The following is a 16,907-nucleotide window of genomic DNA, read 5'->3' on the forward strand; positions in this document are numbered from 1 at the left end:
GTATTTTTACTTCTCATCTCCCTTTACAGAGAATAGAGCGGCTTTTGTCATTTGTACATAGCATGCTGTTTTTTCAGAAGGCTACAGAACTCATAGAATTCCCTGTGCTAACATTTGCTTTTTATGCTGTGGTAATTGAATGGCAGGAGCACGGTGCAATTGATATTGGCACATATCAGAGAGAGAAAATATATTGTACTCTCTGACTGCTGGTCAGTTTGGGGAGAAACCAAATTTCTGATTTTTAATTACATTTGTAATAGCGCAAACAGGGCCTTTTAAAATATTTCCTTTGAAGTGTCTGTTTGGGTTAAACTACGTAGGTATCAATAGAATTACCCTGTGATCCAGTGCATAAGACTGCCCATATTTGCAAGTATTTTTGTGACTAATGACTGTAAAACGGCATGGAAAAGATTGGGTGATAGCACCATCACCTGGATCACCCTTATTTTATTAGCACTCAAAACGCATTCCTCATGGGCAAAGACAAATGCCTCATCATACCTGAATAAGCCCTAGAGCAGCAGCTCCCAGAGTTTTGAGCAGTAGAGCATCATCGGCTCTCAGCTTTGCTACCGGGAGCTCGCATAATGGTGTTTGCAATCGCAGGCGCTGTTCAAGCTGTATGGTTGCACAGAGCAGATGCAGACCGTTTAACATTGCCTAGCGGGTCACCAGCGAGCCACACTTACAAAACTGTTGCATATGCCGTGCAATACTATCTCTGTCTGATTGTTATTTTCCCAGTTAGCTCTTCTGATTATACTTACAGTGTAGTTTGCCTCAGATTTCCTGGTGCAGAAAATTAATAATAGCTCTTCATAAAACAGAGTAATTAGTGTAATGAGCTGGTGCCTGGTACACGTATTTTTCTCCTGCAAAAGCCTAAAACTCTAAATAAACATCTAAGCAACCATACTGCTTAATAAAATAACAGGCTTTCTTAACTAAAAGGTTGTGTTTTTAAAGATTTTTTTAGAGTACTTTAATGTGCATAGCCTTCAAGATAATGGCCAGAAACATTTCCAGAGATAATTCTGTGTTATTTGGTAGAAGAGTTAATCTACCACTCTGGTCTCCTACTCCAAACTGCATACCTGAAAGTGCTGACATAGGAGATAGTATCCAGCACAACCACAGAAATTGTGAACTCCTCTCATCTGGTCACTGCTAGTCAGCAAGAACTATCTCAGTCAATATTTTTATCAGCAAATTAGATCTCGTGTCAAGAAATCAGTTTTTGTCTCTCTTGTTGTTGTTGCCAGCCACACTGCTGCTTTTTGTGTCCTCTATTCTGATGTATTCTCATAGTCCTGCTTTAAATCCAGGGAAACGATGGCCAGAGTGACAACTGCAGAAGACCTCAGTGCCTTGCCCCTCTCCTCTCGCGGCATCACACGTACCCCGGGACCTCATTCTACACAAAACAGAGCATCATTGTCTGGCAGCAGGTGGCGCTCAATTAAATCAGCTGCAGGTTTGTACTGAAGTCTAAATGTTTGGTCTTGGGACTTTAAATCAAAATCCTTCTATTGCTCAGAGGACAAGCATTGTGTAACTTGCAGCTGGCATCAGCCTCTCAGTCCTTTCTGTCCTACTGTTTGCTTGGGGTTCAGTGGTGCCTTTCAATGTAGCAAGTTGCAGCGGCCAAGGAGCCTGTGTGCTATTTAGCGTTTGGGGCATATTTCCCTCGCTACTTTGAGAGAAGTTGTCTGTTACAGATACACCATGTTTGCTGGATTCTGTGGACATGAAAAAAATCAATGTAGTTCTACTGACGGAGAGAGGGTGGAAGAGGGAGCCATGGCCCCTCTCACCCAAGTCTTGTTCCTCTTGCTTGTACATGAGGAAACAGCGTCTTTACTGTCTTCCCTTCTCTGAAGTCCATTGGACTTGAGAAAGATGCCTTCTTTGGGCCAGTGTCTCGCTTCTGTTCTGAAGTCACTACAAGATCATTGTTTCCAATTATAACACATTACCAGATTTGATATACATCTTATCCTTTGGGAACTCATTTGAAATGACTATACGCTTACTACAGAAAGCTCATTTTCTGGAGCAGTAAGATTTATAGTTTGTTCCAATCAAGTATGAATTTGCTGTTAATCCCAATGTGGACATTCCTCTTGCAAGTAATTTTTAATTATTATCATGAGAGGCTTCCTCCATCATGATTTGTGTCACTTTTCCTCCTCTCTCTGCCACGTAGTTTTAGATTTAGGGTCAGATTCATTGTAGGAGTAAGCTGTGACAGCTCTATTGATTTCAGCGAGGCTGTATCCAGCTGTGAATTTGAATGCTTTCTTTTGTCGGAATGGCTTTAAGTTGAAATGAAATGTGCAAGGCATCCATGATTGTATACTTTCATTGTAAGGAAGGGATGAGCATAAGAAAAAATTTGGCTCTCATAAAATTGCAGCAAAGCTGTAAATAACAAAAAGCTGTATTTTGCCATCTTGCTTTTTGTAAACAAAGCTTCTTCTGAAACATTTTGTTTAACAGCAGATCCTAAATTAAAGTTTGGAAAAAACATAAATGCTTATGAACTAGCCCCAGTGTTCAGATTTGTGTACAAAACCTCCTTTGATTCAAGTACAAGGTAGTTAAATGCTCATAGCTGTGTCTGAATTTGGCTCATTATGAATCCAAAAGAAACATCAGGCCAAATCTTTTGGTCCTTGTTTAGTTCTTATTCAAGTCTAATGAGAGCCAGAGGTGTCTTAAGTAATATAAGGCATCCCTGTACACTATATTGCACTGTCAGGTACTTCCACTCTCCATTGCTGGTTGTGTTTTTAGTGGCAAAAGGGCTGGCATGTGCTAAAATACCGTAGACTCCATATACAGACAATGAATGTTGACCTCACTACTACATGACATCTCTACCCAAAGCTCAATAACTGAATAAAGTCTCTAAATTTTACAGGGCAAAGAGATCCTCTCTGTAGTTTGAAGTGGGAGGGCTGCTGTCATGAAACACATCTATGCACTGTAACTTTATTTATTGTTTTTTAACTTTTAAAACTTAAGTGTATATTCCAACTTACTGTTTTGGCTGTAGTAGCAGAAAGAGAAACCCTGGAATCTTTCATTTAAATACTTACAATTGTGTTTAGTTATTTATTGCTTTCAAATCACTGGACAAACAATAACCAATTTATTTATATATTTCTAGAAATTAACTGGTTTGTATTGAATTCTGAGAAAAATATGTGATTTTCCCAGACTTAGGAGTAGCTGATGACTGTCTGATATATTTTGCAGTCCCACATCCCACATTATTCTCCTGGGACATTGGGCAGATCTTACTTCAAAAGACAGATGAAAAAGAAGACGAACTGAAAAAAGCATTTCAGATGCTTGATGTTGGTCAGACCCTGACAGTCACAAAGGGTGAATTCAGGAGAGTGATTGAAACCTTTCTCTTCCATCTAACAGAAGCTGAATTTGATGCTGTGCTGGCAGAGGTACGCTACGTCATTGCTGTTTATAATCATTTAGAGGCTGTTCCTATTTATGTCAAGAGCAAAATTTCAATGGCAGCAGGTTCCAGACCAATACTATCATAAAGATGCTAGACATGGTCAAAACCTTCTGTTCAAGTGAAAGTCATAGAAAACTTGCAAAAGTAACATGAGCTAAATTTGATGATTGGTATGTTTATATGAGGATTTTGACTGTGTAGCGTGTCTCGCTATTTGAAGGAGTTGCAATTTACTAGCAGATTTTGATTAAAAAAAATCTCACAGCTTAAATTCATATACATGCTGTGTTATGAATATGCATAGATTAGGTTGTGAACTCTGAGTCAAAGACCAGCTGTTTTTTGTCTGCATGGGGAGTTTCTCGGCTCACTTTTGGTATTTGCTACCTTATAAACCATCGTCACATTGGACCTGAAGGAACATTGGGTGTTTATATGATATCATGACTGACGCTTATCAAATATAGGGGAGGATTCTGATGCACAATCTGCACCAGCATTATTGTACACTTAAATTTCTGTCCTGGAAGTGTAGGTGACTAAGTTTTATATATATAATTTTTTTTTCTAATGTACTTGACTCTTGTTTGTTTGTTTAATTTGGGTGAACTGATCTATTACATTTGCATTTTAAATTAATCAGTCTGTAATGGGTTAAGCCCATTTCAGCTAAGATTGATGTTAAATTCTTTGCTAATACTAAATTGTCATTAGGGGGACACATACACACCTGAAACACACTAAATAGTCTTTTGGAACGAGGGAAGGATGCATCAGTGAGGAGGCTGATCATAGAGCTAGAGAGCTGAGAAATCTTTATCTTATACGATGGAAAGACTTGTAGGTTGTAACCTTTTTGGGAGGGATTTGCCAGATACTAAATTAATGCTTTGCTTAATTCTAGGCAAGTTGCTGAGAATTACTAATGCATAACACAAAACAAAAACAAAATTATAAGATAAATTTATTTTTGCTGTTTAAGAAAAGAATGAGTAATGCAAATGAAGTATTTTAAAAAATCTGATATCACGGTAGGACTCATTCATGTGTATTGAAATACAGATCCCAAATATTGGCAAAGTTACTGTGCCATATCTTGACTTCCTGTCAAAGTTCACTAAAATCGCCAGACGCACCAGCATGCCCAAAAGGTAAGTAACTGTTCCATATTATGCAGTTAAATTGTTCCTACATTGTAGTCATGAATTGCTTGCGATTTGTCTAGCTCGCAAGGCAGAATCTAGCTACTAATGTGAGCTTCTAGTGACATAGAGATATGACACACTTTTGTTCTGAAATCACTTTTTCTGTATGTGTAATTGGCATAGTTGCCATAGGAATGTTACCTGATTGCCAAAGGGAAAGGAATGGTCTGCTAAGCCACTGATCCGCTACTGGAAAAATATGAACCTTTGAGACTAATCAGTCTGTTCTCTAAATTAACGATGAAAGTTGTTGTGTATGAAAGAAATAATAACTGATTAAGTTTAATAGGGATTTGAAAACATGCCACTCAGCTTGACATGTCTTTAAGTGAAACATAGAAGCTAAGCCAAGGGACCCAGTAATAGGAAAGTTATAATGTTTCAGGATTCAATCCTTTAAGAGTAAATAACTCACATTTGTCTTCATTTCCAGTGCAAGTAATTTTTCAATAATAAAGTTGAGAAGACACCAGCTGTGTGTGAACTGGGATTAAGTTTGAATTCTTACCTTCCATGAAGTAAAATGGAAAGTAGAGTCATCTCTACGTAAAAATAAAAATAAAAAATATCTGTGCTCTCACAGCAGCTTTCTTAGTGGAGCACTAAATATTTTTCACACCACATCCCTCCTCCCCTCCCAGTGAAATATAAAGGGTGAAATTCTACAAAGGGATCTGCAGGGAAATTCCTTTTCCTTCAGTTTGTCCTGTGGGTTTGTATGATCTGGCCTTCAATAAAGAGTTGCCTCAAAAAATATTCTGTAAATTCCAGTCCAACTTTGTTCCCAGCAAGTGCAAAGCTAAAAAAACTCTCAGACAAAGAGAGAATGAGGGAGTGTAATACTGAGGATACAAAAATGGGATTAGGACTTTGAAAGGAAGCAGGAGGAAGAAGAGGAGCAGCAAAAGAAAAGAAGAAAAAGGGAGGGACCTAAGCCACTTTCTCCCAGAGAGACAAGGGAGCTTAAAAAATTCTAATTAATTAGTGAAAACTAATTAAATAACAAATGAGGGATCTTTCCCGGAATAAAAGGTTAATCTTTTCTTTATTACATGCAATATAATAAAATGGTAAAGCTTTTTGTACGCTTGGGTTTGGATTTTCTTCCAGTGTTGAAGGAGAATCTATAAGATGTTACTCTTGATTTCCTTTTAAACTCACTAAAATGTGGAAAGCAAGGCTCATGCTTCGACGTTCCTGTCTTTTGGCCAGCTAGCTTGTCAGAGGACCGCTCTGGGACTGCCTGCGACGCAGGGAGGCAGAAATAGCGGCCGGTTTGCCAGGGCCACCGGCATCCCTCGGTGCCATGCCACCACTGGAGGGCAGCGCAGGTGCTGTTTTCCAGGAGCTTGGCTAGGCGGCATCGTCAGAGCTACTTTCTCTCCCTATTTAAAAAAACTCAAGCAATTCCACTAAATTCAGAGGCTGAAATGATGGCAGAGCTTGGCTTCTAGAACTTCGTCCCGCAAATACAGATATGAATAAAATGGGACAAACCTTTTCAGAAGCAGTTAGTTAAGGCTGAAACTGGAGAAGGATGTGCAGAGAGTGGAATTTGGCGCCTGCAGAACCCACTAGCAAAAGTAAACTTGGCTGGTAGCTGACTCTGAAAACGACCTGCTCCGGTGCTTGATGCAAGTCAATAGGATGAGGAAACAAAAGCAGAAGCAAGGCAATATATTTTTTAACGAATTTTAGAAGGTACTGGTGACAAATGCATCTCAGGTTTGTGCTAGGGGAGAAGGGGAGGAGGAGACTTGCTTGTTGTTCTCGGAAGAACGGTTGATGAGAGCAGAGGAGAGGAGAGAACTGCCGCTATAACTTTCCTGACCTTGGGACTCCCAAGTACTCTGTCATCCCAAGGGCCAGATCATGCTGCTAATATCCCTTTGTGTCCCTTATGGCAGCCAAAAAAAATAAGTCAAGAAAAAATATTTTACACTAACAGTCATCATGCTTGTGGTGGAGGAGCAGCTGCCACATCTCTGTTCTGCTCAAGGATCCAGATTTGTGGTGATTTTCTCCAAAGGCAGTGCAGAGTTGTGAAGAACAGTCACAGCAAAGGCAGGATCAAGCCACTTTCTTGCATTTGTAGTTGTTCACATGCTAAAACAAAACTCTCCCATTGATGTCCCTAGAGTGGTCTTCAGTGGTGCTGTGATGCACGCGTGGTTTATGTTCATCTAATCTTTTTTATTATATTTGTTTTCAGGTTGAACAGCCACAGTCGCCAAACAATGACATTAAGTCAGCTGGAATCCCTGCTGAAGGAGAAAGTATGTTGACCAGGGTAATCACAGAAACCACATGCTGGGGTAGTAATTCATTTCAGATAAGTAGCTGCTGCTCTTGATGTACTGATGTCAATTTAGTAACATGTTTAAAAGGATATTGTCCTGTTGTTGTATCATGAAGATCTGGTCATACGTGTAGGCATAGGTTTTGTTGTTGTTGTTGTTTTGGGGTTTTTTTATTATTCTGAAGTACTAAATAGTATTTTAAAAGCCTCTCTCATCCACACTGTGAATCCCTTTTTAGCATCAAAAACCTAAGCACTTCTCTCTTTCAAGCAGTCTTGCAACAAATCTCTGGTGTAGGACTGGCACAGTCCCACTGTGATTTTATTTCTTAGTTACTAGATGCTTGTGGCTTGAGCAACAACACTTGACTTATTTAAGAAACTAGATTCTCCATGGCAGTAAAATTTCTGTAATTGTTTAGCCCTTTGCAAGACTAGTGTAAAACATTCTGTCACATCAGAAGAACGGCATTTTAGGCATTTTGTACTCTTTTTACTTAGAAGTATCCAGCCACCTGAGAGCTCAGTCTACTTAAATCTCCACACAAATTTGAACAGCACAAAACCACATTTTTAAATTGAGGAGGAAATGGTGGTGTGACTATGGGAAAGCTAGTTTTTTATTATTTTGGTTTTGCACAAACTGAGCCATGAAAATCTGTTCATCAACATCATGATATTTTATTATATTTGGATATTTGCAAGTTAACCTAATGTCACATATCACACCTAATAATAGTTATTATTTACAAGGAGAGGAGTATTCCATGCCTTCTAGAGCACTGTGTGACAGTCTGTTGGCTCTACCCTGAGACTGTTCATAGAAGAAGAAATACATTAAACATAACCTGATGTAAATTCCAAGGAAGATCCAACCTCCTGCTGTGCTTGGCATGGGCTTGGCCTGTAATTTGGGAGGGGGAAATAAAATCTTTCTGATTTCACAGCTGTTATTGCACCTCAGGGCTGCAGTAGTATTTGCAACCCATTTGCTTCTTTTCCACTGAGTAGGACATCTGAATATATCCTCACTCTAGTCTGAATAAAATATTAACATATCGCAAGGCTGTTAGGACAGATTGTATCCAAGACAATCTTTTCTCGCTGTAGAAAAGCCTATCAATCATAACTTGGTATAGTTGTTATTAATGTCATCATAGCTTTTATTCATTTGGCTACACGCAGCTAACTGAAGAGTAACGTTTATGTTTTCATGTTAAGCATTTCCTATCACAAAAGAAACTGCTGAAATATCTTCTTATTATAGAATTTATGAATTGAAAATACCTTCTAAAGTCCTAATTAGAGGTCTGGTATATTTAATTTACAAGGTTCTATGTTATTTTTTTAACAGCATTGTGAAATAGAGCTCCTACGTATATTTTAGTACATTAACAGAAAACATCATTAACTTAAGGCAAGGTTACTGCTACATATATATCCCAGGAACAATTCAGTTAAATAAGTACTGCAAGATATGTAAATGCATGATGTACACAGATAATTATTCAGACACACTTAAGAGTTCCTATACTCTTTTAAATATTTATCTGTAACGTATCACAGTGGTTATTCCCAAGCCAAACCTTATTCTTCTTCTGTTTGGATGCACATCATCAGTCAAGGATACATTTATATTGGTAAGTCTGATTGGGTATTGAATTTGTATGTGTGCGTTAAAAAAAAACCAAACAAAAAAACCACAAAAGAAAAAGTTCCTAATGTCCCTCAGTAAAATAAGGAATAGTAATTTTCTCCTTGTATGGGCGGAAAGCCGCATTTGGACCACCTACCACACGTACCTGTATTTAGACATCATAACTAGCGTAATGGCCAAGATCAAGAAAAGCAGCAGGTGGTTAGTGAAAAGACGTAGAGGAACCAAGACCTGAGAGGTGGCCTTGAATTTCTCATCACTGGCCTGCGCTTAGAAACTCTAGCCATGCTGACAATTCACTTAATCAAATGATTGAGGGCTGACCTTGTCTGTTTTTATGACACCGAAGTTATTTGTTGTATTTGTTGTAAGTAAGTCTTACTGCCTTTGTAGTCATTCTCGCTTGCTCATTAAAGCACAGATAAGCTAGGAAAAGATTTTGAGTATTTCAAATGCCAGGGCAAAACTCTAAGTTTAGTTTTGACTATAGGAGTCCTTCCATCATTTCTAGTCAAATGTAATAAAACGTTATTCCTGAATGTCACTGTTTTGGGAAAAGCACGTTTAAAGAAAAGGGGTAAAAAAAACCTGATCAAGAAAGAAAAGTAACAGTAAACTGTAGGAAAATGCCCACAATGTGTAGGATCCCCAGTGCTGCCTCCTAAGCAAAGAACTTGTCCTGGGAAGGAGGGCCAAACGCTGAACAGATGTGTGCCTGGGAATATAAATGATGTTGCATGAAAGTGCTCTTTTCTACTGACTCAGCGTTCAAGGAAGTAAGGCAGCAATGTAGTTGGGATAGTTATGCACTTCTTTATGTGCTGTGGGTAACAAGAGCCAGAAATTTCATACCATACCAGAAGTCCAGACCCTTCTTTTCCATGTTCCTGGCTGGCCGGTGCCCTGGCTGCATGCTACTGCCCTGGCGCAGCAGAGACTTTTTCAATAAAGGGCAGCTCGTCTTCTAAGCACCCAAATCTACCACCTTTTTCCTTATAGAGTGCAATTTCAATGACTTGGCTGCTAGGACTCCAAAAATAGGGACAGGATTTGTTCCCCAGTAATACTTGCAAAAGGACATGGCACCACAGAAAGGAGCCTCAACTTCAGTGACACAGTGTTCCTGAATGTTAAAAAATAAAACTTTGTTCAAGAAGAGCTTGCAACCTGAAACGTCTTTTTTAAAGACAGTAAAAGGAGTCTCCTGAAGCGAGTCAGCCCCTCCGGATAATAGTCTCCTTAAGAAAGGAATCCAGCAAGTATGAAAAAGAAATAGCTACAACTCAATTTGTCAGAGTGCAAAGATGTCTCTGTACTGCATGTGCACGTCCATTTTATATGGAGGTCTTTCGCTCATAGTTGGCTGGTGGGAGCTGGAATATTATATTAGCTAAGTTCAGACCCCAACTGTTTCTCTTTAAAGATTACTGAAGTACTGGGATTGATTTGCATTTACAATAAGGCTATTAATGTAAAGCACAATGTAAAGAGGACTGAAAATTGATTTCTTTTGTGTACTCACTGCACAAATTTCAAGATCTCTAAAAATTGCTAATGGGTTGTAAAGGGCTGTCAATATGAACAAGCATCAGGCCCATATATTTTCCTTACTCTTCCCTACTCTTAACTCCCCTCCCCCATTAATTTTTGATTTTATGTTTATGAGGATCTGAAAATAGTCTAATTCTTTTCTATCTGGTTTGGGCCTATCTTTACCAGCTGGTAAATAGGAAATGTTCACTGTAGGAAGCCAATACTCTGCAGAGTGTAAACAGATGGAATCAATATAAAGTGACAAGTTAGACTGTGCTACTGAGAATACAGAGCCAAAACTAAGAGCATAACAGTCACGATACTTATTTTGTTCCAATTCATTTGGTACTGAATAGCACTTCATATATGCACAGCTGTGTCCTTCCGTTTTTTACTTTCTTTCTTCTGGTTTGATGATGACAATTTCAAAGAAAAACTTTAATTAAAGATTTTACACAAAATGGCCCAAAGTAGAATATAGGGAAAATGAGCACTGATGTGTTTATAGCAAGAGAAGAATATTTTTCAGGCATTTATTTTCTTTCTTTATTTTTTAACAAAACAAACAAAATCTGATGTGTGTATCTCTCTGCGTGTAATATGCTAGATTGATAGATCTTTGCAGATTGAAATCTTCCACTTGGTGATACGGTATATAACCACAACTCTAAAAGCTTCCCCGTCATCCCCTTTCTTCTCCTGGTGCCAGGGTGCCATGAAGGGCAGGAATCTAAGTATACATCTCTGCATGGGTGTGCTGGCCGAAGGGAAGGGGACAGTCAGACAGGGAGACTGCTACAGACTGTCCTGAGACAAACTGGAAGCAGAGTGACTGAGGGTCTTCCTTTTCCTGCCCTGGCCGGCTTGCCTCACACGCACCTCCTCCGCTCTCGAAGAGACGGGTGTTTTGGAGACGGTGGATCTCAATCACGGTCCCTTCAGGATGGTTAGCAGGGTGGTAAGCTTCCAAGCTGTCCTGTGTTGCAGGGTTTGCCTTGAAAGCACATCTGAGCTCTAGTCCTTTTGCCAGAGAGAGTGCCAGGTGTTACAGTGTGGGTTTTTCTTTACTAATTTATGCATTTTTGACACATTTTCACAAAAATGGAAGAAGGCAGCATGTTTTACCACTCTGTCCCCAACTTATTCCTTACAGCATATTTCTTAAAGCTGCCATTAAAATTTTGCTATTTTTGCTTTCTTGGCAAATAATTACCCCAGATTTCCCATATGTTGTTTATTAGGGTGACTGTACAGCTCTAATGAGGGGCAGCAACCACAAGTTTGAACACAGATTTTGCTTCTGATCCTCATGTCAAGGGCAAGCAGCTTTTGTTTCCTGCAGAGGCAACACTGGGTCTGCCCCAGTCTCCTCCATGCCTATCCCCCTAGATAGGCAAGCCATCGTAGCGCATCTGTGCGGAACTTCTCTGCCTCCCCATCCAGCCTGCTGCATTCTCTGCGAAGCACAGTTCTTCTCATAGCTACAGTGCTAGGGGCCTGTTTATCTCAGGGATTCCCTAAAACCTCTCTCAGACTCATTCAACACCAGAAAGGTGGTATATGTTACTGTAGGCAGAATTCAGGAGTTTGGGGTAATGGGAATGCGTGAAAGCCCCTTTCCAGATCTCTTTCCCACCCTTGCCAAATACCGTGAGCCACCAAGCAAGTTCCATAAAGGCTGGGAGAGGGAAGCAATGCATGATGCAGGTAGCACCTGACAAGCCCCAATCCGTGGGAGACACACTTGCTGAGGAAAATACCTTGATATACAGTGACTGGCAATACTTGTGTGGGTAGCAAAATGAGCTTCGGTGGTTTGTGGCAGGAAATTGTCTCACAGTAAGCTGCAGTCTGCATAAGGGAGTGTCTGGAAGTTCCTCCGGTTGTGATGCCTGTAGAGGATGTGTTTTCAATGGATATCCTTTGTTCTTCTGAAGTATAAGAAATTATTTAAAATATTCATTGTCCTCCTTCTTCCCAAGGGATCCCCAAGTGCTTCACATGCATAAATGCTGCTGAAATGCAGTCACTGCTGGGATGGGGAGAAGCAGCCAGCTGGCATGTGTCAGTGACAACAGAGAGCGTTATGCCAAAGACACCATGGCAAGGCCCTGTGGTTGCTAAAAGTGCTGTGATATCACTAATGCTCCGGAGAAAAAACAGGAACATTGCTTCTAGTGTCTCTGCTGAAAGATTCTGATAGCATAAATGGGTTGGTATGTAGCTTATCTAACCTGTAAGGACAATTGGTCGTACTAAGCTGGCAGAAAAATGTCCTGCTGATGCCAGGCACCACAGTATACAAACCTTTGCCTCACTCATTAAATAATACATTTCAGTTAAATCTGATTACAGGGAGAAATGAATCAAGATTGCTGCATTTCTGTCTCCATGAAAAGCTTGGAGCTGTGGTGTTTTGCCAGTTGTGGCAAGAAAGAGAAATCCTAGCCTACCCTGGTGAAGTCTAATCCTTTCTTTGAATTTGAATTTCCATTGCTGTTTTATATCTAGCACTATAGAAAAAGTCTTTTTTAATGAATAAAAACTGTTTTTCCATCTTCACGTCTTTAGCCAGATAAAAAGCTTTATCCTCTTCCACCCTTTTTCTCCAGGCAGAGTTGCCAAGGAGTAGTCAAATCTGCCTGATTCATAGCTACTTACTTTGGGCAACTCTGCTTACATCAGTGGATGGTTATAGCCACAAAGAGGCCTATTTACTCTGCATAATGCTCTTTAGTGAGAGTACAGGGCTTGGAATATTGACTCTTCTGGTTAAAATAAACAAAATATGAAATCTTGGCTGCATTGGAGTACCAGCTCCACTGTGATCAGGATTTCCTCCAAGGACTTTCCTCCTTCTTACTCCTGGTAGCGCTGCAGAGCATATGCAACTGAGCTGGATTTAATTCTGTCTCAGGCAGCTGCATTTGAGTGACTGAGTAAGGAGCAGTGGTAGAATCTTTATTATTGCTTCTATTATGTAAGCCAGAAAGAACACAGCCTGAGTTTCAATTCCCCGGTTGCATTTGCAGAAATAGCAGTTAAAAAGAGTGATATTTTTAAACAAGGCTTTATTCTTGTAAGCTGAGCAAATTCAACACAGAACAGAGTAAGCATGGAAGCCTTCAATACTACTTTTATTGTCAGTTTTCAGTCTGTAAGCTTACTTTAAGGTCCCGGTTGCTGAGATTTTTAACAGACTTGGAGAAGAGACTTGCAATTGCTAGAATGCTAATATATTCATCAGTTTGTCCCATGTATACTTCTTTCAACCTCTAAATCTTCTTGATTTTGGTAATTTTTTAAGTGAAGTGAAAAAAAGAATGCTTTGGTATATGTAGAACAAATAATTCACTGATATTCTGGAGTTCACTGGTACTTACGAAATGTATACCTGTCTTGGTCTTTGATCTTTCCAGCAAATCTCTAGGTTTCAGTCACTGAAGGAAGTTCATCCTCTGCCTACTGTTTAAAATATATGAATTGTATCTGAAATTCATTGCTTTGCCTAAAAGACTTTTGAAGTTTACTAGTGCCATTTGAAGAAGAAATTGCCTTAGACATTGAGTAAATGCTAAATATTCATTTCTCATGGAGTGTTATCATAACATTTCCTACTGTGCTGGGGAAGGTTGTCCTGTATTATCAAGATAGGTATAAAATGGCATTTTGTATTATATGTTAGCAAAGCTTTCCAGTGCTTGCATTTGTGTCAGTTGTGTCAGTATTGGTTTCCTGTTCATTGAAATCACCTGTAATTTGTAGATTGCAAAGAATGTGAAAAACATTATCAGGTGCTGCAGACTTTTTGACTACAGCCGTGCAGGATGGATACAGAGGCACACACTACAGCAAATCCTTGAGATCACCTGTTTTAGGATGAAGGACTCAGAATTTGAAAAGTAAGTAAAGAAACAGCCATGATTTTTCTGTGAGAGTAATAATAACAATAAATGATGGAGTTTTTGTGATCTTCTGAATTACAGTGGCTGGGGACTGCTTGCAGCAGGCTAATTTGCCAGTTTATCTTCTGTATGCAAGTTGCAGCCTTCAGCCTTTCTCTGACTGAATGGATGCAACAGTATGCAAGGATAAATATGTTGGTAATTCATTCCAAAGGGATGCATCCTGCATCAGAATTCATCCCAGTCAACTTGATTTTCAGGATGAGGTTTAAGATACTAGAGGGACAATGTGGGAATCCCCTTGCCTGCAGTCTTACAGAGTGACATTGGGGGTGGACGTTCTTGGCCTCAGACCCAGGACACGGTTGAGGAGTCTGCATGGAGATGCTGGTGCCTACTCCACTCTGAAAGCTGAACAGAAGAGATAGTGAGAACCCCAGAGGCTCTTCCAGATGAAGTAGTGAAGAGAGGAAAGGATTTCCTTACTCTGCTTGTAAGAGGTGTAGGACAGCCTGTTCCTTGACCTCTTCAGTTTCTTTGGCTGACACAGGATATACGTAAGACCTTTTTGAAATGTTATTCAGCAGAACCAACGTATCAAGAGGACAGTGCGTGTGTAGGACATACCTACAGGAGCCAGGAACCCCTCCCTTTCACAGTTCATTTGAAATTGTTGGCTTCTGAATGAGAAAACGTATTCCCACTCTTGCTGAGATCAGTGAGTGGAGAAAGCCGAGAGCCATTGCCTCTCACTGGAAAAAAGATCCTGATAAGCAGGTGACTAGTGAAATCTTGCCTTTGAAAAAGGCAACAGCTCTGATCGGCTGCTTCATGCTTTTGCTGAATTCCTGGAGGTAGTTTGAATATGACTGTTTTTTTGCCCATGGCTTAGAAGAACACTGTTATTTGAAATAAAATGCTACCGTAGCACACCTTCACATCCTGTGCAACTTGAGGTGGTGAACAGCGAAATGTTGTATCATGGGTACTATGATATGCTTACTCTCCCCTTAGCATGGTTTTCATGTTGAAGTGTTACAGTGAAATGGAAACTCGGAGACTGCCTCCAAGTAGGGTGAAGCCAGAAAGCAAGGAGAGGCTTGACTCAGTGACCCCGTCATCTAGGCCTGGCAGCTGGTTCACCAGGAGCCTCAGAAGAAATGCTTAACCTTTTAGGGCTCTAGTTTGCACAGCTGCATAAGGGACTATGGCTTGCTTACCCCAGAGGTACGATGTGAACCTTGATTAATGTTTGTATAGTGTCTGGAAACTGGATTGCTCTGCTCTTCGATGGCAGAGCAGTGGCTAAGTATTAATATTGGGAGTCCATATGTCCTTCAGATATGATGGATCCAGCGCCCCTCCTAGTTTGTACTGCCAGAAGCTGTAGCAGTGCCTGCTCGCTCAGAGCAGGGACGTGGGGGTGGGAAGTAGCTGAAGCTTTGACTGCAGTAGGGGCGGCAGGAAGAAGGATGGCCCAAGCCTGATGGGGTAGGAGAGTAACATCCAAAGAGCATGTGGAATATTTCCTTAGTATCTTTGCCAATGGGTTGCTGTGAAATTGTGCTTATAAGGCACTATGATGGAAATGTTGAAAGAGAACAAGTGATGACAACGCCTGTGAATTGATGCCAATGACATGCAGGGAGATCAGCTACAAACTGCCTTAAACCAACATGAATCTCATGTTACATACTCTGTTTCCGAAGAATGTTTAGTGTCTTATGATTTTGAATGACTTTCTGTGGATTTTGGAGTCTATGAAATCCATCAGGAAATACAGCTGGAGATACTATTTTCTGGATAGGGACCTAAAAGAAAATGAAGCAAATTAGGATGGTACTTTATTGCTCTAGGATATTTTTTTTTTTTAATATTTTTTTCATTTTGAGCAACTTCCAAAATAATTCTCATCAGTTCATATCTCCTGGCTACACCATTTCACTTTGTGTATTTTTTCTGGTTGGGATACTTTCCAGAATTAGATATCAACAAAACCAATTAAATAATTTGGTACAGGCAATTATAGAACAGAAGCAATAGTCTTCTAAAGCAGGCAATCAAAAAACCAAAATGATGCTTTATTTGACAATAAACCTCGTGTTTGGCATTGCAATCTGAAAGGTAATAAATCTATAAAAATGTTACTACATCTCATAAGTGCTGAATAATAAAAAAGAACACAAATTTTTATTTTGGGGGTTTAGAGCTCTAAAATGATGAAGTTTTATCAGGAAAAACTTCTGAAGCTTAACAAATAAAAATAATGATACTGAGTCACCTCTGTGAAAGAATATCAGAAATAATACAAAGATAAAATGTAACATTTATTTTATTTGCTTGTTGATAGAATATCACACAAACAACTGAGGTATTCTTTTGAAGAAGCCTAGTAAAATTGAGAATGTTTAAATATGCTCAAATTATACCCGAATTTCTTATGATGGATGAACCTTAAAGCAACTGAAAGTGTGTTTGCTTCCCAAAGTACAAGTGCAAGATAATTAATGTTAATAGTATATTTAAGGAAGGTTATTAATTCCCTAGTCAAAAGAATAAAATACTTTTCTTTTGAAAGCATGGTTAAAATCATGGGTGAAATTCACTTCTGTGCTGATAATTTTGCATGGATCCAGTTAAACCTTCAGAACAACATAAATCAGATGAGTATACTCTGCTCCTCTGTCTGCACATTTATTAATGTACAAAAGCTATACCTCCCAAAATCATCATGCCCTAAAAGAACATTGTCCAAGTGAGCAACTTAGGTCTTATTAACTGGGTTTATTTTGTCTGTATCATAGTTGGTGGGGGAGGCATG

The 16,907-nt window shown here is 39.5% G+C and overlaps 1 protein-coding gene across 1 annotated transcript in view; it reads left to right on the top strand.

Annotated features, from left to right (window-relative positions):
- Positions 1-1,338: 1,338 nt before the first annotated feature.
- The window catches only part of EFCAB6 (EF-hand calcium binding domain 6), a gene marked incomplete at both ends in the record, with an annotated part of 107,012 nt that continues 91,443 nt past the window's right edge, over positions 1,339-16,907 (top strand). Inside the window, 5 exons of the mRNA XM_082310186.1 lie at positions 1,339-1,480; positions 3,229-3,470; positions 4,550-4,638; positions 6,905-6,968; positions 13,947-14,083. Of these exons, the coding sequence (XP_082166312.1) occupies positions 1,339-1,480; positions 3,229-3,470; positions 4,550-4,638; positions 6,905-6,968; positions 13,947-14,083 (674 nt within the window). The remainder of the gene's footprint in view (positions 1,481-3,228; positions 3,471-4,549; positions 4,639-6,904; positions 6,969-13,946; positions 14,084-16,907) is intronic.

Source organism: Platalea leucorodia (assembly GCF_965183815.1).
Source record: "Platalea leucorodia genome assembly, chromosome: 4".
NCBI lineage: Eukaryota > Metazoa > Chordata > Aves > Pelecaniformes > Threskiornithidae > Platalea > Platalea leucorodia.